This window comes from Podarcis erhardii, assembly GCF_964252035.2.
Source record: "Podarcis erhardii genome assembly, chromosome: 13".
Lineage (NCBI taxonomy): Eukaryota > Metazoa > Chordata > Lepidosauria > Squamata > Lacertidae > Podarcis > Podarcis erhardii.
In genome coordinates this window covers 897333-919472 of record NC_138502.1, presented here as the reverse complement: position 1 = coordinate 919472, position 22140 = coordinate 897333, and the positions used below count along the sequence as shown (strand labels likewise).

General features: G+C 56.2%; 2 protein-coding genes across 2 annotated transcripts in view; both read right to left on the bottom strand.

The window, feature by feature from the left end:
* LOC309326820 (uncharacterized protein) overlaps positions 1-1433 on the bottom strand; it is a 4698-nt gene extending 3265 nt beyond the window's left edge. Inside the window, exon 1 of the mRNA XM_081835856.1 lies at positions 1052-1433. Within this exon, the coding sequence (XP_081691982.1) occupies positions 1052-1288 (237 nt within the window). The 5' untranslated portion in view covers positions 1289-1433. The remainder of the gene's footprint in view (positions 1-1051) is intronic.
* Positions 1434-4090: 2657 nt separating this feature from the next.
* On the bottom strand, positions 4091-18549 carry TSC22D4 (TSC22 domain family member 4). Its single transcript, XM_081835752.1, has 4 exons — positions 17136-18549; positions 15842-16005; positions 6856-6907; positions 4091-4921 (listed from the first exon to the last, which is right to left on the bottom strand). The coding sequence occupies exons 1-4, from the start codon at positions 17904-17906 to the stop codon at positions 4718-4720; spliced, it is 1191 nt and encodes a 396-aa protein (XP_081691878.1). The 5' UTR covers positions 17907-18549; the 3' UTR covers positions 4091-4717.
* Positions 18550-22140: the final 3591 nt, after the last annotated feature.

Below are 22140 nucleotides of genomic sequence, written 5' to 3'. Positions count from 1 at the left end.
TGGAATACTCTGTAGAGTTCTGGTTGCCTCACCTCAAAAAGGATACTGTTGAGTTGGAAAAGCGTTCAGAAAAGGGCAACCAAGATGATCGAGGGGATGAAGCGACTCCCTTGTTACAGCATTTGGGGCTTTTCAGTTTAAAGAAAAGGAGAGTAAAGAGGGGAAACGGGTAGAGGCGGAGGAAGAATTAGGGGGAAGTTTTTTCTCTCATAATTCAGGAACATGTGGATGTCCAATGAAGCTGAGCATTGGGAGCAGTGTTCGTAATTCTGATGTACAAGCTAGGGACCAGATGGCACCTTGAATCTAGGTTACGGTCACCACAAAGGAATGTCTGTTCACCAGGGGGTTGGACTAGATGACCCTCGGGGTCAACTTCCAGCGCTTAATTTCTACGATTCTATGATCTCAGCTGCATTGCTTGACTGTAGCTCGCTCTTACAACAATTCACTTGTCCCAGGATGCAAGAGGGAGAAACACACACAATGGAAAATGGAAATGCTATTTACCAGCAGCTTTTAAACTGTGGCCACCAACCTGGTGCCCAGAAATCTCAACGTAGACGCAACTGAACTCACACCAAGTAGCAAAATGCATCTGGTGCCTGAGGAATTTCAAAAACTTGATTGGGAGATTCAGGGCAGGTTGAAAGTCCTTCATGCAACACAGGCTTAAACTGTGGAACTCGCTCCCACTTGGATGGCTTTAAAAGCAGATTAGAGGAATTCCTGGAGGACGAGGAGGAGGAGGAGACTATCAACGGCTCCTAGCCACAGTGGCTTGGCTCAGCCTCCATGTTTGGAGGCAGCAATGATTCCAAATGGGCCACTGGACTGATCCATCAGCCAGACTTTTACAGAACCTCCAGGTCCCAAGGCAGTCTATCTCAATTCCTAGATTCTTAGGGGCATTTGGCCACTGGGAGACCAAAGTGCTGGACTAGATGATGGGCTCCCTTTGGCCTGATCCAGCAAGGCTTGCCTCGCGTCCTCATTGTAAGAGGTGACTTGCTTGAGCCAGCAGGCAGCCCTTACGCCCTCCCAGACTCACCCTTTGCCCTTTGAAGAGGAAGACATAAATTAGGGCAAGAGCGCCTGAGAGGACCAGCAGCAGTGGCAAGGTGCAGTCGTCGCTGGCTAGCCAGCCCCCACCAAATCCGAGGGAGCAGGCTTCCTCCTGCGGTTCTCCCTGATCCGGGCCTAGTTCGCTGACCCTCTGCCTCCTCGAGTGGGCAGGGGTCACCAAGATCCAGGCTAGAAAGAACAAGGAGGAACGCCACAGCCCCATGATTCTTGCAGGGATATTTGCGGCAGATAGCCGGTTGCTAGGGAACAGTTTCCAGGGAGACCGTCGTTTGAAGCTTCTGTGGACCAGTATGGGACAAAGTCAAGGGACCAAATCTGGAACTGGGGTGGTGTTAGGCTGAATACTTCTGCTTGAATCTGGCTGAGCTTTTCTGGGGAGATACTAGCCCAATGGTATTTCCTATGGATTTAGGTTTCTGACTTCTTGGTGGGCATCGTTGCCCTACCTTTGCCTTCCTGAACAGCATACGACTTGGCTCACTCACTTGAAACACCTGGAGCTACTTTGCTCTACCAATGCTTTGTTGTTGTTGTTGTTTAGTCGTTTAGTGGTGTCCGCCTCTTTGTGACCCTCTGGACCAGAGCACACCAGGCCCTCCTGTCTTCCACTGCCTCCCGCAGTTGGGTCAAACTCCTGCTGGTCCCTTCGAGAACACTGTCCCACCATCTCGTCCTCTGCCGTCCCCTTCTCCTTGCGCCCTCCATCTTTCCCAGCATCAGGGTCTTTTCCAGGGAGTCTTCTCTTCTCAGGAGGTGGCCAAAGTCTTGGAGCCTCAGCTTCAGGATCTGTCCTTCCAGGGAGCACTCAGGGCTGATTTCCTTCAGAATGGAGAGGTTGGATCTTCTTGCAGTCCATGGGACTCTCAAGAGTCTCCTCCAGCACCAGAATTCAAAAGCATCAACCATTTTTTTTGGGGGGGGGGGACTTATTTATTTAATAGGTTTTATAGAGCGCTTGATTGTAAAAAAAAAAAAAGCAAACAAACCTCAACGCGGTTTAAAAAAAGATAGAACAAGAAAAATCTATGCTACTTTAAAGTAATGCATACAAAAATTAAAATATTAAAAGTTTTCTCTCTCTGCCTGACCTTCTCACAGGGCTGTTGTAAATGAGGAGAACAATCTACATGACACCTTGAGGTCCTTGGAGAATGCCATAAGTAGTTTTGACTTCCTATGATGTGCAGACTATGATGTTCTCACTCGGGAGGGCTGGTGGTGGTGGTGTACAGTGGTTAGAGAGTGGTTAGTCAAACTAGTACCTGACTTGGCTGTGAAACTCACTGGGTGTGGGGCCCCCCCCCCACAGCTAGTCTGTATCGCTCTCGGCCTAACCTTATCGTGCAGAGTTGTGAGCGGAGTGGAGAAAAGGTCGGCTAACAACCTATTGAATAAATAAGATTTAGCGCATGAGAACCAGAGGACGAGATGGTGGGACAGTGTTCTGGAAGCGACCAGCCTGAGTTTGACCAAACTGCGGGAGGCAGTGGAAGACAGGAGGGCCTGGCGTGCTCTGGTCCAGGGGGTCACAAAGAGTCGGACACGACTAAACGACTCAACAACAACAAGCACATGAGAAGAGCCTTGCCGGATCAGGCCAGTGGCCCGTCTGGACCAGCATCCCATGGCTGAACTGTTGCCTGTGAGAAAAGCGCAAGCAGGATTAGGGCATAGGAGCAACTCTGTACTCTTTCCTCCTGCAGTTTCCACCAGCTGGAAAATTACCCCAAGGAGTTGGTGCTGCTGCAGTAGCAGCTGGCGTGAGGTTGGTGCCAGATCGCAACTCTGCTCGGCTTCTTGCAAGAAGTGTGAGGCGGGCGCTTTTATTGCAGCAGTGTGTTTGTGTGGGTGGGTGGGGGGGGGGTGTTGCCTAATGCTTCCAGACTGGGCTGGCCCACGGCACAACAAACAAGGTGCTTTTCATCCCAGCAACTGTGCGTCGCTCAGTGCTGCTGTTTGTCCCATGCCCTGTGGGAACACGATGATCCTGCGCAGGAGGGGGGGGGGGAGAGGGGCCGGGGAAGAACAATAGGCCTTGTCACCCCGCCTGCATGGCGCGTGCCCCCCCCACTGCTGCCACTGCTCACGCCAGGCTCCCTCCCGCATCCAGCGTTTCCCTGGGTGCGACTGGAGCCGCTGGTTAAGAGCGGGGGGCTAAGACCTGGGAGAGACCAGGGTTGGGGGGGAAACCCATTTGGTGGCCTGGGCCAGTCCTTGCCTCCTCTCAGCCTAACTTACCTCCCAGGGCTGTTGTGGGGATTAAGTGAGGAAGGGGGAGCCCATGTACACCACCTTGAGCTCCTTTGGCAGGAAAGGTGGGATACAAGCGCAGTAAAATAAATAACAGAAACAGCTGCAGATTTTGGGAAGCTCACGGCCGGTTCCACCTGCTTCCTTCAAAGGGGAAGGGGGACGCTTGGTGCCTAGAGGGCAAGTAAGGTTCCTTATGCTCAGGGGACACTTTGTCCTTGTGTGTGGGTTTTTTGGGTGTAGGAGGAAATTCCTTTGAGTTAGGGGGGGGGGCAAGAAGGGGATTCCTCCCTGGATTGACTCGCTTACTAGAGCCACTCGGAGGCTGATAAGGTCAGCAAGCTTCTTTACCTCATGGTGCAATCTTGGGGGTGTGGGTTACTGCAGAATGGACTGCAGAGGCCTGGTGGGGCAGGCAGGGGATGTGGCAAGTGTGTGTGTGTGTGTTTGCCAGGTGGTGGGAGGAGTGCATTGGCGGTCTCTAAGCAGAGGTCGGACGGCCATCTGCCAGGGCTTCTTTAGCTTCGCTTCCTGCATTGCAGGGGGCCGGACTAATGACCCTTTGTGTGTGGGGGGGTCCCTTTTCCGATTTCACTGTGATTCTATAAATGTCCTGTGGTGCCTCTAACGCCCTTCTTGTAGCTGCTTTTGACATTTGTATCAAACACCGACAAAGCATTTCCCCTCCGAACTGAACCCCCCAGCCCATGCCCCCTTGAGCCCAGAGATCCACACGCCACACAGTGTGACATTAGCAGTCTTGTACTTTAATAACCTGAAATACTGCAAAAGTGTCCTTAATAGAAAATTTATTGCCAGCTCCATCCGCCCCCCCAACCCAACCTGGCCTGCACCCCTCGCCCCCAGTCGTGTCTCCGGCCCCACACCCCATCCCGTTCCCCATTTCAATGGGGCGACTGCAAAGCTGTCCCAATGAGATTTGGCCAAGGGGCGCTAAGTCAGGCCCATAAGGGGCAGGCGGGAATCACTCCCAAGTCTGTGAGCGGCTTCCCTCCCCAAAAGCCCCCGCCCCAGCCCACCAACCTGGCAGCCCCCCTCCGCAGCCGGTAAATCGTGTCTTTGCGCAAAAAAAAGGTCACCCCACTCCCAGAGCTGGGGGGGTAAAACCAAGTCCTGATTCCACCCCCGAAAAGGCACATGCTGTGTTAGTAGGCCCCCTTTCTCCCCCCCCAACCCCGCACCCCAAAAGGCTGGCTCCACACACGCACACGCACACACACACCCCTTCCAGCAATGCTAGTGCCCCCACCCTCCCACGTTTCACATCTGCGGGAAATCCATTAGTGAGTGCCCCCTCCCCAAAACACGCAAACACCCCCCCCCCAATGTCCAAGTCCAGCCCCCTCCCGCCGGCCCAGGGTCACGCAGCACCGCCGGAAGGAGGCTTGGCGTTGGCGTGGAGCTGGGCCTGGAAGCGGCTGAGCTGCTCTGCGCTGGCCAGGGAACGCAGGAGGGCGTTCTCCTGCTCCAGCAAGGCGTTGCGGTCCGACAGCTCCTTGATCTGCTCCCGCAGGACCTCCACCTCCTCCCGCACGGCAAACATCAGGTGGCTTTTCACCAGGTCCTAGAGAGGAGTGGGGCACACACACACAGAGAGAGAGAGAGAGAGGCCAGGGACACCGTCAGGCATGTGGGAAGTCTCCACGCACAGGATCGTAGCGTTTGTAATGTAGTTCATGCAGCACGTCAACTGTGGAACTCCCTCCCGCAGGCTCTGAAAGAGGCCGTTTATCTCCCCAGCGCCTTTTCTAAAATCCTCACCAGCTTCAGTAACCAACAGTTCCGCAGTATTGCAGCCAATTAATCCCTGAAAGGGGATGCGGGTGGCGCTGTGGGTTAAACCACAGAGCCTAGGACTTGCCGATCAGAAGGTCGGCGGTTCGAATCCCCGCAATGACTGGGTGAGCTCCCGTTGCTCAGTACCTGCTCCTGCCAACCTAGCAGTTCAAAAGCACCTCAAAGTGCAAGTAGATAAATAGGTACCACTCCAGCGGGAAGGTAAACGGCGTTTCCGTGCGCTGCTCTGGTTCGCCAGAAGCGGCTTAGTCATGCTGGTCACATGACCTGGAAGCTGTACGCCGGCTCCCTCAGCCAGTAAAGCAAGATGAACACCTCAACCCCAGAGTCAGTCACGACTGGACCTAATGGTCAGGGGTCCCTTTACCTTTAATCCCTGAAAGATGCCCCCTGCCCACCTCTGCTTTTCAACCTCCAATGAAAGAGAGTCCACTGCCTTCTGAGGTCATAGAACTGTAGAGTTGGAAGGACCCCCCCCCCCAAAGATCTTATAGGCCAGGCACGTCCAACTCCCAAGAGCTTGCGATTTTTGAGTTCGTTTTTCAATTCAACCAAAGATCGACCTGGAAGGCACCCGCGACTGACCAGTAGATCGCGATCGACAGGTTGGACATGCCTGCTACAGGCCAAAACTCCTGCAACAAAGGAGTTGGCGCCGAAGAGTTACTGCCTCCTCACACAACCACAGAAACTCTGTGCTACAACTGACTGTCTGGTCCAGACTGGCTGGTCCAGCTAGCTCAGCAACACTTGGCCTTCAGGATTTCAGCCCTCCGTGGAGCTGCTGAGGATTGAACCAGAGACCCTCCAGCATGTAAAGGTCCATGCACTGCCCTCACGGCAACCCTCCCCTTGCAGAGGAGTATATAGAGGCTTGTTAAGCACATGAGAGGTGCCTGTTGCATCACACCAATGGCCCACCTAGTCCGGCATCCTGTTCTCACAGTGGCCGGCCAGGTTTCCAAATGGGGAGCCCCAAAACAGGATTCAAGCAAACCTCCTGTGGCTTCCAGCCACTGGTATCCAGAAGCATCGCTGCCTCCAACTGAGGAAGTACGGCAAAGCCATCCTGGCTCACAGCCATCCATAGCCCTCTCCTCCCCCATGGATTTATCCCATCCTCTTTATAGCCATCCAGATTGGCGCCTGTAACTGCCTCCTGTGGCAGGGAGTTCCACAGCTGAACTATACGCTTTAATTCCCACCTTATCTATGCGGCGTTCAACGGAAACAGCTGCTGTCCCAAACACCCCCCTGCTAAACCTGGAGTTTTCCTGCCCTCAGAAAATCCGAAGGTGACGCCTGCTCCGCTTTTAAAGCACTCCCACCAGTTTTCTGTGGGTACCATTGTCCGTTGTTTTATTTTTTACATGGGCGACTTTGGTGAGGAGCAGCTTCTACGGAAGCAGCAAATAGCACAAAACGAGGAGAAGGCATGGGGAACCCAGGGTTAAAGTCACATCTGAACGTAAGCCGCTCAGGTATGAACAAATAGATTGCCTGAAATGTATATTTTGTGGGCCTGTCTGGCTGGACAATTGCATTCCCCCCCCCCTAAAGGGTGAGGGAGGGATGCTCATCTGTTCCCCCACTACGACCCTTTCCTGCCGCAGAGGGCTTCAGAGGCTGGACAGAGCTCAGCAGGGCCACAGTCCCAGCCTGGAGGGGGCCTGCCACATTTCCCCCACCCCTTTGACTCACCATGGCTTGTTCAATCTTGTTGTCTATGGCGATCATGCTGCTGTTGGTTCCGCTGTGAGGAAGAGACGGACAGGTGGATCAAGAGGCAAGACAGACAACACACACACACACACTCTTTAGCCAGTCTCCACCACTTCTGTCCTCACAAGGCTTTCCTACTTGTAGAATTGTAGAGTTGGAAGATATGCCCCTAGGGTCATCTAGTCCAACCCCCTGCAAGGCAGGAACTACAGTGGTACCTCGGGTTACATACACTTCAGGTTACACACTCCACTAAGCCAGAAATAGTGCTTCAGGTTAAGAACTTTGGTTCAGGATAAGAACAGAAATTGTGCTCTGGCGGTGTGGCAGCAGCCGGAGGCCCCATTAGCTAAAGTGGTGCTTCAGGTTAAGAACAGTTTCAGGTTAACTACGGACCTCCGGACTGAATTAAGTACAGTGGTGCCTCGCAAGACGAAATTAATTCGTTCCGCGAATCTCTTCGTCTTGCGGTTTTTTCATCTTGCGAAGCACGGCTATTAGCAGATTAGCGCTATTAGCGGCTTAGCAGCTTAGAAAAAGGGGGAAAGACTCGCAAGACGTTTTCGTCTTGCCCATAGGGAAATTTGTCTTGCGAAGCACCTCAAAAGACGGAAAACTCTTTCGTCTAGCGAGTTTTTCGTCTTGTGAGGCATTCGTCTTGCAGGGCACCACTGTACTTAACCCGAGGTACCACTGTACAGCTGAAGACCACACTAGAAAATTCTTCCTAATGTTTCTTTGGAATCCCCTTTCTTGCAACTTCAATCAACTGGTTCGGGTCTTTCCCTCTGGGGCAGCAGAAAGCAAGCTTGCTCCCTCTTCCATGCGGGAGCCCTTTAAGTATTTGGTCCTCACATTCCCTCTCAGTCTCTTCTTTCCCAAGCTAAACATACCCAACTCCCTCAACCATTCCTCGTTAAGGGTTGGTTTCCAGACGCTTGATCGCCTTGGTCTTTATCCTCTACACACCTTCCCGCTTGTCAATATCCCTCTTAAATTGTGGCGTCCAGAACTGGACACAGGACTCTGACCCCTCAATCTGGACACCAGACTCCGGTAGAATTGTGTTAGCTATTTTTGCTGCTGCATCGCACGCTCAGCTCCCTTTGAGTTCGCCTCCCTCCTTTGCAAGACAGGGACGGCATACACACTATACTTCTAAATCGCATTTCCCCCCCCCCCTCAAAGTATTCTGGGCACTGTAGAATCGTAGAACTGCAGAATTGGAAGGCACCAAAAGCGTCATCTAGTCTAACCCCCACAATGCAGGAATCGCTAGGGATTGTAACGGGGGAGCGGGGTTTAACCTTACAGTGTCCAAAATTCTTGCTGGGTGGGGGACTGCACTTCCAATGAGCTTGAATGGTATCGTCACGCAGCCACAAATATCTCTTAAACAAGACCTTGCTAGGCGCCACCCCCAGACAACAATTCTTTACCCCCCAAAAACACATGCCTTGTGATGCTTGTAAGAATTAAGTGGTAACGAGAACGAGACTTGAAGCGAGCCCAGCACACCTTTCACCTGCCAGTGAGGACAACTGCACCTGGGGGACAGGTGGAGGGGGGTTAGCAGGGCAGCTGTCTTGGGCAGCTGTGTTTCCACAGACACGTTTGAGCCCCACCACCTCTCAGTTTAGTCGTGACGCACTGCAAAATAAGCACCCTAATTCTAGGCACACCCGGGTGGGTTTGGGGGGGTTGTTTTTCTGATTGAGGGATTGCCCTTCTTCCCCAAAGGAGCCCAGGGCAGCAAAACAGATGCACCTTTTCTTAGTAATAAAAAAGCAAAAAAAGCTTCTAAAACTTTCCCAAAAAACTATTACAGTTAAAGATATTTAAAAGCAGTTGCTTTTCTCTGCAGAGAAACCCTTGCCTTAATGCTTCCAGCTTGGGCCACTTTGCTCTCCTGAAATGTCAGTCCGGGGTTTCCTGCTAGGACTAGACCAAGCTCCCAATCAACACAGGGCTCCATTTGCACCCATGGCCAGTCAAGGGCTCCAGGGAGCTCCCTTGCCTTTCCCCTACTCCAGAGGTGACTAACATGAAGCTCCCACCACCATCGTCCCTGGCTTTTGAGCAGCTGGGAACTGGCAGTCCAACAATGGCGGGAGATTCCCAGGTTCCCCGTACCTGTTGCTAATCGAACACTCGGCCTCCTCTTGGCACACACAACAAACTCGCCTGCATTTTTCACTCAGACCCTTGCACCTGAGAGCTCCCCCATCCCTCCTCTATCCTCCCAGGAACCTTGCAAGGTAGGCCAGGGGGAGAGATTGCTCCAAGGCCATGCAGTAAACAGCTTTGCGGCGGAACAGGGTTTTGAGGTTCTCCCTGACCCACCCCCAGTTGTCCTCTGATGCCCTTGACCCCACACTCCCTCCTTAGCTTCAATACCCCTGCCCAACCATCCATGCCCCCCAAAAAACACCCCCCATGCTTGCCTCAAACTCCCACCCCCGAAATCTGCCCCCTCTTCTACCTGTGAAGGACAAGCAGGAGGGAGACGAGGGTCTTGTCCACCTCTTTCTTCCGTCCATTCAGCTTCCTGCGTCCCTTGGGGGTCTCTCTCGGCTTTGCAGGGGACAAGTCCCTGGAGTGGGCCGGGGAGGTGCAGCCCCGCTGCCGGGGGCGGCGGGGGTCCTTCGAATCGGGGAGCATGCAGCACCCGCAGCCCTGGGGCTCCTGCTGCACCTCGAAGGCGCTCACCCTGGACTTGACAGACACCCCCAGGGAGTCCAGCGCCATAACGGCTCCCTCCTCGGGTCTTCCGGGTGCTGGCGGTCGGGGAAGGTCCTGCGCTTCTGGGCCGCCAGAGTCCTCAGGCGCCCTTTGACCCCTGGCCCAGATCCCTCCTCGCTAAGGTCCTCTTCCGCTCCCAGATCCTGCACGAGCTGGCGGTGGTCTTCTGTCTAGATGCGCTGCGACAGGAACCCAGGAGTCCTGGGCGGAGTGAGGGGGCTGGGCGGCAGCGGCAGCAGGAGGCGCTGAACCGCTGGGATGGGCTCCCTGGGCAGCGATGCCCAGCGGTGCTCCCTGGCCGGGCATAAATAGCCATCTCTGTGCCTGGCTCTCGGGGCCCCCTCTCATTCACTCCCATTGGCCAAGGCCATGTGGCTGTGTGTGTGTGTGTGTGTGTGTGTTTTTATGCCTTTCTTTCTCCTCCCCACACCCCCACCCCACCAATGACAGCCAGGGACATCAGCTGCACCATTCTCCCCTCTCCCCCCCCTTCCGCAAACCCACACACAGAGGACTTGTGCCTTGAGCAAGCACCCTCAAATCAGATGGCCCCCCACCCACTCTGGAAGGGGAACAGCAAGATCAATGCTGTTTGCTTTGCCCACCCCCCACCCAAAAAAGTCCACCTTCCCTTCACCCTTGCCTTGTTCTTGGCTGTGATGCAGCAGGGAGGAGGGCGGACTCACAAAGGGGCCTTTATAAACCTGCCACCCTCTGTTTATGCCAATCCGGTCCGGGGGGGGGGGAATGCCAGGGGGTGTGGGGACGTCGCCATGGAAACTGGGACCAGAGCCCAAAGGCATTACATAACGCAGCACCAGGCGCTCCTCAGCGGGGGGGGGGCGGGGGGAGCTCCGGAGTCCAGTCCAGCCGGGGGGGGGGGAGGAAAGAAGGAAGGTGTGTGTGTGTGTGTGTGTGTGTGTGTGTGTGTGTGCAGACACACACATACATGTGTGCATAGAGACTTCGGGGCTACTTGCGGTGAAGGGGAGAGAAAAAATGGGGCCCAGGAGTGGCTTTGTGCTGGGAAATCCTGCGTTGCAGAGAGGTTGGACTAGATTGCAGTGGGGTGTCCCTTCTAATTCTATGACCTCAGGAGGCAATGGACTCTCCTTCATTGGACGTTTGTAAAGCAGAGGCTGGGCGGCCACCTGCCAGGAATTCTAATAATAATAATAATAATAATAATAATAATATAATTTATATCCTGCCCTCCCCAGCCAAAGCCGGGCTCAGAGCGGCTAACAACAGTAAAATGATACAACATTCTAAAATCATTTCATTACAAAATCAGTTCAAATTCTTTAGCTGCAGTTCCTGCTTTTTGGTGGGGTTGGACTAGATAACCCTGCGGTGTCCCTTCCAACCCTGCGGTGTCCCTGGATTCTGAGACCAAACGTCCCCTTCCCAAAGCCTGCTCAGAGAGGAAGCCTACTGACCCTCCCTCGCAAGGCAAGGGCAGGGTGACTTTGGCCTCCCTCCTACCTCCTTCCCTCCCCTCCCACTGGCCGATCGTGGGAGTCCAAAGGCAGGCCTGCAGTGCTTTCCCACCCACGCCACCCTCGCAGGGGCAAGGAGGTAGCCAGCTGCGCCCCCCGGGTGTACAAGTGGGGTATGGGCCGGAGCAGGCAGAGAGGGCACTGCCTGCCCCCCAAACTCTGCCGCTCCCTTTGCTTTGGAGATTTGCCCAAATCTAATTAACACCCCCCCCAAAAAAAAGCTCGGTTAAGCTTTAAAACAGGAATAAACATGCACGGAGTCTGAATTAAAGCACAGGGGAATGGGGAGGAAGTTGGGTGTTTCACTGTGGCTGCCCCGGGTCTTGGGGATGAGGCAGACCGGAAGCGGTTAGAAAGAGCTGTCTGCGGGTCAAAGCCGTTTGACAGCAGAATGGACTCCCTCGGGGGGGCGGGGGGGGGGCGGACGCACCTTCCTTGGAGGTTTTTTAGCAGAGGTCGGATGCTCATCTGTCAGGGCTCCTTTCACTGGGATTCCTGCATTGCCAGGGGTTGGGCTGGATGTCCCCTTAGGGTCCCTTCCAGCTCTGCTATTCTGTGGTTCTGTTGCAAACGGTGCTTCTTTCCTCTGCAGGGTGGGTGCCTGCTCTCGAGCTGTGGGGTCTGCCCTCTTTTCATGGACCCTCTGGCTCAGGGGTAGGCAACCTAAGGCCTGTGGGCTGGATGCGGCCCAATTGCCTTCTCAATCCGGCCCACGGACGGTCTGGGAATCAGCGTGTTTTTACATGAGTAGAATGTGCCCTTTTATTTAAAACGCACCTCTGGGTTATTTGTGGGTCCTGCCTGGTGTTTTTACATGAGTAGAATGTCTGCTTTTATTTAAAATGCATCTCTGGGTTATTTGTGGGGCATAGGAATTCGTTCATTATTATTATTTTTTTCAAAATATAGTCCGGCCCACCACATGGTCTGAGGGACCACGGCTGAAAAAGGTTGCTGACCCCTGCTTAGTCTAACTTGAGGAAGGCCTCCTTCCCTGAAAAATCCCATGTTGGGATTGCAGCCCAAGATCTCTGCTGAAGTCCAAAGCTTTGGGTGGGGTTTGATTCTCCCCTAAATCACCCGGCAGCCATTGCTCTCTGCAAAAGCCTGGCGAAGCCAGTGCCTACCGGGTTGTGTTGCCAACCTGCCGCCCTCCAGCTGGCTGGTGGCTGAGGGAACCTGCAGCCCGAGAGACATCCCGAGGGCATTCAGTTTGGCAAACCCCTGGCAAAAATGGTGCCCAGCAACCCATGGGTTAACCCCAGACCTGGGCAGCGTTTGGGGTGGGGTGGGGGTCAGCGGGGCATGAACCTGTGTGAGCACAAGAACCCGTCTTGCAGGTTTCGGAAGTGACAGGGAGAAGGATCCTCCTTTGCCCAGGGGCACATTCGCACCAGCTGGGCAGGAAGGAACAGGGGCCTGCTCCGAACTGCACACGCTCCTTCCTGCACGCCTCAGCCCAGGCCTCCTCCTCCTCACCAGCTCCATGGACCCTCCTCCTTCTCCCCACACCTCAAAAGGATTTATTCCTTATTCCTGTCTCTTCCTCTCCTGCTGAGTTGTAGCAACTGTGCCAACTTCCCCCACATTTCGGGGCTGTCCTGCAGAAGGGGGCACCCCGCTCTGAATGCCACGCTGCCCCTAACTCCACCCTCTGGCTGCCCTCCAGCACCCCCTCTCCACGGAGTCCTCCCGCGCCCCTCCAAGGTAGTCCTTGCATAAACAGGGCTAAGAATAGCAGAGCCAAATCCGGGGAGGAATGTGGTGGGTGCTGGCTGAAACCAGCCTCCTTCTCCTCCTCACTGTGGCTTGGGCCCGGCTGGGAGGGAGAGAAGTGCGGGCAATCTGCGCTTGCTTCTCAGGCTTGGCTTGCAAGGTGTTAAAATGCAAACACCTCTCCCCTCCGCTGGAGATGCTGTAGGTATGCGGTGGGGGGGGGGGGGGAGCCACAGGCCGTCAGTGTGAAAATAACCATGTGCCTGTATTCATAACCATGTGCCTGTATTCAGGGTTTTGCCCGTGTGGGACCTGAGCAGCCAGCCTGCTTGCAGGAGCAGGGAGCAGGGAGGAGGCTGCAGATGGGTCTGTGTGGTTGAAAGTGGCAGGGGCCCAGATTCAAATCCCCACACAGACACAGCCTCCTGTCTGTCCTGTCTGTCTGGTTCATGTCTTTAAAGCACCACGATGCAGCTTTAAACAGTCTCCCTGGGAAGGGAGACTGACTTTTAAACCACCCTGGGGAAGGTCTCAGCACCCTTAACAAATCCCAGAATCCGTTTTGTGGGGAGGGGGGGAAGGGGGCATCATAGCACTTTAAATGTTTGGTGCAAATGTGGCCTAACTCGCCTTGGAGGGTTACTGTGGAGATAAACAGAGGGCGGTGTGGGAAGAATCTGCCCTGGCGTCCTTTGCAGGAAAGAGGGTTTTTAAATCTATCCCCCCCCAAAGTTTTTGATTAAGTTCTACTGAAATGAGGCTGCATTTCAATGTTTTAATTGTTGTATTTTAATTTTGGGGTTTTTTAAGCTGTATTCTAATCAATTGTTTTTATATTTGGTGTTAGCTGCCCTGAGCCCAGTCCTGGCTGGGGAGGGCAGGGTATAAATAAATATTATTATTATTATTATTATTATTATTATTATTACACACATACACACACACACACTAGCTAGCTAGCCAGCCAGGTTGGTTATGCTCAGCTTCCAAAGTCGGAAACAGCCATGCTTCTGAATCGGGAGCCACAAGAAGGAGAGGGCGGCTCTTGTGCTCAAATCCCACTTGCGGGTTTTCTCTAGGGGCATTTGGTTTGGACGCTGGGTGAGGTGGGCTATCGGCCTGATCCTGCAGGGCTTTTCTTATGTGCCTGTGTGGGAGCTGGAGTGTGCCAGGGGACAGAGGGCTTGGGAGTCCTGCTCAGGAGGAGACTTCGGCCTGACTTGCCCCCCCCCCACCCCTGGTTGTGAGGGCTCGTTGCTTTGCTTTTGCCCCCCCCCCCACATGGGACAACCCTTGGCTCCCCATGTGGGATCAATGCATCAGTGCACGGCTGCTATTTCTTCCGGGCTAATGCTCTCATCCCCATTTGGAGACATCTCCTCCCTTCTGGGAGGGAGGGAGGAGGAAATGTGCGGCATTTTCTGCCCGCCAAGCTGCCCTCCCAGGCCTGCTTCTGGTCCCTGGACTGCTTGCTGCGGCTCCAAACCCACCTGCTACATTTTTAAAAATAAATAAAAATGCCATGCATGCTTGGATGTGCGCAGAAGGAGGGACGGCCGCAGCACGTGGTTCTGGGGTGCCAGCATGAGCCAAAAAGCACGGGGGCCCCCAGCCATGGCAATGAGAGGGCAGCTGGCCGAATGATGCGGTTGGGGGGCAACGAGGGCAGAGAAGGTGTTCCCCCCACCCCGGCTTGGAGAGGAGACGGCGTTTGGCAGCAGAGCGGAACTGGGCAGAGCTGGCAGAGGGTCATGGAGGGTCACACTTGAAATAGATCCGTCCATGCCCGCTGCAGGGGCTGGCAAACTCCCAGGGCCGAGACGGAAATAGCCCAGCGGCAGGGAAGTGCGGAGAATCTCACCTGCCTGGGAGAGCAGAAGGCCTGGAACCCACCCACTCAAAGAAAAAAGTCACAAGCTTCCCTTTTTTTGTAAAACGAAGGGACCCCGGCGGTCGCCCAGGCCTGCCCCCTGCAATGCAGGAATCGCAGCCAGAAAATGACGGGCAGGTGGTCACCTGACCTCAGTTTTCAAGGTTTCACCTCCCCGCGTTTCAAAGCACGTTCCTAGTCCTCAGCGCCCGTGGAAACACCCCTCTGAGCCGCTGCTGAATTTCCGCTACAGGGCGCACCGCAGCTTCCCCTCCCTCCGAGACGCCTGTCCCGAAGCCTCCGCAGGCGGCCTGTCGCGGAGCAAATGAACATTGCAACGAGGCAACCAGATACAGATGTGGCTGCTTCGTACAAATTGTTCCGCTCTCAGCGGGAGGCTGCTGGAGGGAGGAGGGAGAGCGTGGAGTCCTAACCGCCCCCCATTTCCTTCCTCTTGCCCAAGTCTGAACACTTTCTCCCCGCCCCCCCCCCCCGCCGCCAAGACAGCTATGACCAAAGAACCCAGGCAAGCTTTGCCAAGGCTCAGCCCGGTCACATAGGCTGTGGTGCCTCTGAGCATATGCGGAGTGCAGCTCCCTCCCTCCCCCACCCTGGAGGGGAAAAGGCCTTTGGCCCCTCAGTCTCTACCCTCTCGGAAATTAAGAAATTAGGGCATTATCCATTGGCGGAGCTACTCCATGCTCAGCCTTCCCTTAAGTTCTTGTGGCGGAGGTTACCTTTCCTATGAACCTGCCAGCACCCCCTTCACCCCCACATGCCAACACACATCCAATAACTACTTTGGCTTTCAGAGAAAGACAAGGGGGGTGAGAAGAGGGCTGTTATTTGCACAATGCCCCCCCCCAATACCTCCCAGACTGGGCCATTCGGCCTTTAAAGTCGTTCTACTTTTGAAATAAAAAACCACAGTGTTCTGATGGTGTAACCCACCCTGGGACCTTAGGGTGAAGGCAATAAATTAATATTAATAATAATTTGCCTTAGATGTGATTCCTGCATCACTTGGGGGGTGGACGAGATGACTCTAGGGCCCAACTCTGCAGTTCTGTGATTTTTAGAATTCCCCCCTCCACACACACACACAGACAAAACTCGGGCATCACACGCCATGCCTCACCTGTCGTCGTCGCTGTCCTGGGCGCCCCCCATGCCAAACATGGACCGCGCCAGGCTGAAGCGGCCAGCGCCAAAGGGGTCGGAGGTTCTGCGGCAGGGGCTGGCATCTCGGAAGAGCGGGGGAGCTGGGGAGGATGGGCGCGAACGGGACTCTCTGGGCAAGACCTGTGAGGCAGGGAGAGTGGGGGGAGAGAGAAAGAGAGGGTAAGCTTGACCCACAGCTGCTGCCCCCAACCCACCCCACCTCTAGCGGGCACCAGAGCTGGAAGGCCTTCCGCAGGCTGCAGACTTGGGGAAAGCCAAACCACCCCCATCCAGAGCCTGGTGGTTAAGTGAGTGGTGACAGACCCACACCCCTCCCCACGGCTGCAGAGGGTCACTGGGGGTTTATTCCAAGGAGCGTCAGGGCGGATGAGGCAGAAAACAAGAGGCCCTGTGTGCCCTGGCTGGAAGGAACAGAGAGAGATTTCTAGGAAGAGAGGAAGGAGGCTGGTAGAGGGGCAGGGGGTGGAGTGAAGAGGATGGTGTGGGGAGAAGAGGCCCTCCTGCCCCCCTCGTCCTGCGCGTTCCTGGGGACCTGGCTCCAGAAGGACCCAGGCGTCCGGCTCCTTCCTTCCTGCTCAGCCCTCAACAAAATAAATCAATGGCTCATTGTTCTGACGGGGGTCGGAAAGGTGGGACTGGCTTGTGGCCCCCCAAGTCCCGCTTGGCTGGGTAGGATCCAGCCGCCAAAGTCTGCTCACCCACACCCACCCGTCGTACCCCCAGAACAGACCAACGGGGCCATCCGGGGCCCACCGAGAGCCCTGAGAAAGATTCTCCCATCGTGCACCTCAGTCACAAAAGGGCAGCTTTGTCCAGAGGCTGGAGAAGCAGGACCTGTGGCCGAAGTGCTGTGGGGAGGAGGTTCTACGACCTGGGATGAAATCCTTGCTGAGCCGCAGAAGCGCTGTGGGGGGCCAGTCTTGCCCAGGCCCTGTTCCTCCACCCCTGATTTGTGGAACTGAAAGGTTTTTAGTGCTGCAAGCCAGGAAGGTGAAAGGAGGGCGTCTGGAGAACTGGTGCATGCAATGTCTAATTCCAAGCAGCGAGGAGTTCCGCAGGGCAAAGAAAACACACACATAGAGAGCGAGCACCCTGTAAGATCCAGGTGAGCTTGGGGACTTTCCCAGGCCTAGATCCATCCTCTCTAGGCTCAGCCCAATCGGCCTGAGGGTATGGAGACACATACAAACTCAGGAGCCTCGTCCTCCCCGCACCCGCAAAGCCCACCACAGCTGGGCAACGCCTCTCACCTTGCGCCGCTCCTCTGTCCCCCTTGGGAGGAGCTGGGCGACACTCTTGGGCAACAGGTGCTCCTCCACCAGCAAGGATGGGATGGTGCCGGCCAAGGGGCCCGGTTCGCCAGCTTCCCTGCCGCCTTCGCCGGGAGCTGGTGGGCGGGTCTCCAGAGCCACCAGGGGGCTGCGGGGTGCCACGGGGCTGGGGGGAGTCCTGATGGGGCGGACGAGCACAGGCAAGCCTCCTCCCAGCGAGCGGGCCTGGTGGCCGGAGTGCCCGGGCGAGGGGAGCACCAGCTGCGACTGCAGGTAGCCCCCTCGGCGCTGGGGCTGGGGGCTGAAGGGGCTGGGGGGCCTGGCCAGGAGCCCGGCCACCTCCAGCCGGGAGTCCAGGGACTGGGGGTGCCTCCCCGACTCCGCCAGGCGCCCCGTCAGGTGGTAATCCGCCTCCTGCTCGTAGAAGTCCCGGCAAGTCCAGCGCCCCCTCTTGTAGGGCTCTCCCGAACCTTGGTCCAGCTTCACCACCCGGAAGCGGGAGGCGGCCCCAGCCGGGCCCTGGAAGGCCGGGGCCACCCCCGGGGAGCCCAAGGCCGAGGGCCCGTTCTTGGGCACAGAAGCTCCACCGTCGTCCTCGAGGGGGTCGGCTTCCTCGCCGCCCCGGGACACTTTGGGGCTGGAGGGGCCCTTGGCCTCCCCTCCTGGGGACGAGCCCCCCTCCTTCTGCTGTTCGTAATCCGAGGTGACGCTGGTGATCTGGAAGCCGCTCTTCTTCTTCCCGCCGCTCATGGTCCCGAGGAAAGCGGGCGCGGAGGGCAGAGGAGCAGCGCAGCCTCCTCTCCCGGTCAAGGAGCCAGCCCTGCCGTCGGGGTCAGTACCAGCCCAGGGCCATGGCCAGGCCAGACTCACCGGCGACGCCAGGGGGGTCGAGTCTCGGGGGCACCACCAGGCAGAAGGCACGGGGGCCAAGCCAGGCGCATGCCAGCACCCGGCGCGGCTGGGCGTGGGGTGGCCCGCCGGGGCCTAAGGACGAGCGCTCGCAACCGCTGGGCGATCCTGCATGGTTGCTGGCGGGGCTCCCGGCTCCCTCCTGGGGGGCTAGGGGCCCAGGGCGCTGCTCAGGCGCGGGCGCATCCTGGCGGTCTCCAAGGGGTGCCCGCAAGGGCCCCGGGTGCGTTAGGGGCCACTTCTGCAGGAACGGAGAGCCTGCTGCGCGGAGGAGCAAAGTTGTCCGGCGTTTGCCCCCCCCCCGGGCTCCTTGCTTTTTGCGGGTGGGTGGGCAACCCGGGCAGCCCTCCCCGATCGCGGCGGCGGCGGCGGCTCCTCGTCTGCCTAGCGCTGCCCAACCTCTCTCCCTCGCCCGCCTGCCTTCCTCTCCGCCTGTTGACAAGCCCCAGCACCAGGAAGTCCGGCCCCCTCCCAACCAGCTGACTGCCTGCACACGCCCCCCCCCGCCCCACAATAGCTGGGGGCCGGCCAAGAGCTGCCTTAACCCCTCCGCCACCGGATCCTCCCCCCAGCTCCTCCTTAAGTGCCCCGCGCTGCGCTCGGATGGATGGCTGCGCAGGAGGCGGGTTCGCGGGGCGCGCTTGGTGGCTTTCGGAGGGGTCTCCCTCCTGGGCGGACCTCCCGAGCTCCAGGGGCGGCGGACTACAACTCCCATCCGCCCCCAGACAGCGCTGGCTGGGGGTTGATGGGGGTTGTAGTCCGGCGCACCTGGATCTGGCGAGGCGAGGCTGATGCGCAATAGGTCCTCTCCCTTGCGCACGGACGGGGCTTGGCCAGGCGGCCTGAACACTCGGGCGTCGCCCAGAAAGCGCGAAAAAGGGGGGAGTGTCGGACTTTGAAAAAGGGCGGTGGACTAAATAGGCCTTTGGGCTGATCCTCTGCGGCTCTTAGGCTCGCTGACTGGTGAACATGTGCAGAGTGCTGGGGGGTTTTTTGGGTACCCCTCCCCAGTGAATCGTCAGGACAATGGCTCAAACCTTTGGGCTTCCTCCAGCATCGCTTTTTGTGGGTGGGCGGGCAACATTCCATTTTATTTTTTAACAGTTATATGCGCAACTGTTTAAGCTACTCTTATATACACAACTGTTTTATTATCTTTATAGGTCTATATAAATCTGTAGGTGTGTAGATATTACTGTCAATCGTTTTGGAATGCCCCGTGGAGAGCGATCCATGAATGAAATAAACAAAGGAGCCACCATGAAAGAGGAGCCTTTCCCGCTGGCCTTTATCCAAGAGAGATTGTGGCGCAGCAGCTAGAACCTGGGAGAGACAAGGGTTCAAATTCTCCGCCGGGTGGCCAGGAAACACGCAGGGTGGCCAGGTGTGACCTTGGGAGCCAATCACTGCCTCTCAACAGGGCTGTTGTGGGATGAGGAAAAGGGGAAGACCCACTTTGAGCTCTTTGGGGGGACGGGACTAGATAGAAATGCAATAAATAAATGATAAAGCGTCAGGGAAGGCTCCAGGCAAGGCAGAGCCGTCCTCACAGCTGGAGCGAGTAAGTGCACAGATTTCCCAGTAAGTGCCTCATTTCTACAATGCTGGGGTGGGGGCTCAACCTGGAAGCGTCCTACTGATTCCCAGAAGCGTGTTGTCTCATCAGTGATGGAAAGGCACTTTGCACATGCTCCAGGACAGTCTCTTCTTTGTTATTCCTGCATTGCAGGAGGTTGGGCTAGATGTCCTTGGGGTCCCTTCCTGCCTTACAGTTCTGTGATTCTACGTGTTCCAGTGCTGAGCCTTCCCTGTGCTTGCCTAAGGGCTGTGGTTGACCCCAGCACCCTCTTCCTCCTCCTTCAGCGCAACCCTACATTGTCAGGAAGAGGAGTGGTGTGTTATGGAGAGACTGGCCCAGGGAAAGGCATAGAGAAACCACCCTGGATGATGATGATGATGATGGTTATTATTATTATTATTATTATTATTATTATTATTATTATTATTAAAAAAGATCTCTGGCTCAAGGGAAGACGTGAATAAAGCAAAAGAGTCTTCACTGTGCCTCTGAGCATACATGGAGTGCCTCTTCCTCCATTCCGAGTAACCAGGTCCTGTGGAGAGTTAGGACAAACCGCCAGGGCATCCATCATGTCCCCAAGACTAGGAGATGAAGCAAATGCACTAAGCTTTTGAACCTCCAACGGACCAGCAAGTCTGCAAAGTGGGGCACGTCCAGAGACACCCCCCCCAAAAGTTTGTGGGTGGGAGGGGAGCACTGCATAATGAAGGAGCCTGCCTTTGTCTCCTTCCCTTGTAGGCTTGGGGGGACAGACACATTTGCATTGGCTCTGCGAGAAAGAAAACGCTGGTTTGAGACTGGCCCTGACCTCAGGTGCCCCCACCAGGACTGGGCTCTGGGGAGTTTTAGACTGCGTCAAACAGCCCTGCTGCATCTGGAGGGCGCCAGCTTCATAGAATTGGGGCTCTGCAAAATCCCCCCTTTCCCTGACCCCTTTCTAGGCCACCTGGCAGTGGAGGAAGTGGCAGGGACTGATTCTTTCCTCGGTCCGACTGCCAGCCCTGCAAGGTAGCCTTCAGCCTGGACTTGGGAGGCCTTGGGCTTGATGATGGTCTCACGAAATCAAAAGACGCCTGCTCCTTGGGAGAAAGGCGATGGCAAACCTAGACAGCTTCTTAAAAAGCAGAGACATCACCTTGCCAACAAAGGTCCGTATAGTTAAAGCTCTGGTTTTCCCAGTACTGATGTATGGAAGTTAGAGCTGGACCATCAAGAAGGCTGATCGCCGAAGAATAGATGCTTTTGAATTCTGGTGCTGGAGGAGACTCTTGAGAGTCCCATGGACTGCAAGAAGATCAAACCGATCCATTCTGAAGGAAATCAGCCCTGAGTGCTCACTGGAAGGACAGATCCTGAAGCTGAGGCTCCAAGACTTTGGCCACCTCATGAGAAGGGAAGACTGCTTGGAAAAGACCCTGATGTTGGGAAAGATGGAGGGCACAAGGAGAAGGGGACGACGGAGGAGGAGATGGTGGGACAGTGTTCTTGAAGCCACCAGCATGAGTCTGACCAAACTGCGGGAGGCAGTGGAAGACAGGAGGGCCTGGCGTACTCTGGTCCAGGGGGTCACGAAGAGGCGGACACAACTAAACGGCGGACACAACTAAACGACTAAACAACAACAACACGGCTTGATGAGGGACCAGCTCAGCTCTGCAAGACCTGAATGGACCCTCGACCTCGGGGGACCCCCTAGCTCAGGGATGGAGTGGGGCTGGGGAGTCTGCCAGGGCCGCAGCCCCCCACCCCAGCCCGCAAAACTCCTGGCAAAGGAAACTGAGCTTGGGAGGTGCCTGGAGGCTAATCCGCAACAACCCGGAGAAAGTAACGCGATTAAAGGCTCAGGGGGGATCGGAAACGGGGGATTATCTCCCTGGGAACAGGACCTGCCACCTGATAGGGGGTAGGGGGGGGCAAGCGCCATTCTGCGGGGGACGGGGAGGGGATGAGAGGTTCCCACATAGAGAGACTGGAGCGAGCAGGAGAAAAGTCGTCGTGCCCCCAAGGCACACCCTAGATCTTGGAATTGAGACTATGAAGGGCACCGTGGGGTGTAGGGTAAGAAGGAGCGCACCCCCTTGGACAAACTTGCTCCCCCCAGGAAGGGCTCTTGAGCAATCAAGCAGCTTCTGAAAGGCAGCCTTCTGCATCCAGATGTTTTGGACTACAACTCCCATCAGCCCCCCAGCATCAGCACCTGAGACACGATGCTCGACGGCGCCTGGGAGATAGGGCGCTGCTGCCACCTGGCGGTAAAGCGCTGCTATTGCCGGGCGGCCGGGCCGGACGTGGCTGCGGTTGCTCGAGCGGCCAGCAGGTGGAAGCAGCGCCGCTTTGCGAAGGGACGGGGCGCTCTCCCCTCGGCCAGTGCTGATTGCTGCGGAGTGGACCTGGGTGCAGGATCAGGCAAGGAACAAGCCGTCTAGGGGGGCCTTGCTTCGCTTTCTGGAAAGGGAGGCGCATGGGCGAGTCTTAGCTGCAGCCCTACGCGCG

What these genes read in the sequence shown, in the direction of transcription:
- TSC22D4 (XM_081835752.1), bottom strand. Translation starts at nt 17,906, where the DNA reads ATGAGCGGCGGGAAGAAGAAGAGCGGCTTCCAGATCACCAGCGTCACC. An exon ending in GGACAGAGGAGCGGCGCAAG is followed by an intron (nt 16,006 to 17,135) that starts GTGAGAGGCGTT and finishes CCTGCCTCACAG; the next exon opens with GTCTTGCCCAGAGAGTCCCG. An exon ending in CAGGACAGCGACGACGACAG is followed by an intron (nt 6,908 to 15,841) that starts GTGAGGCATGGC and finishes TCTTCCTCACAG; the next exon opens with CGGAACCAACAGCAGCATGA.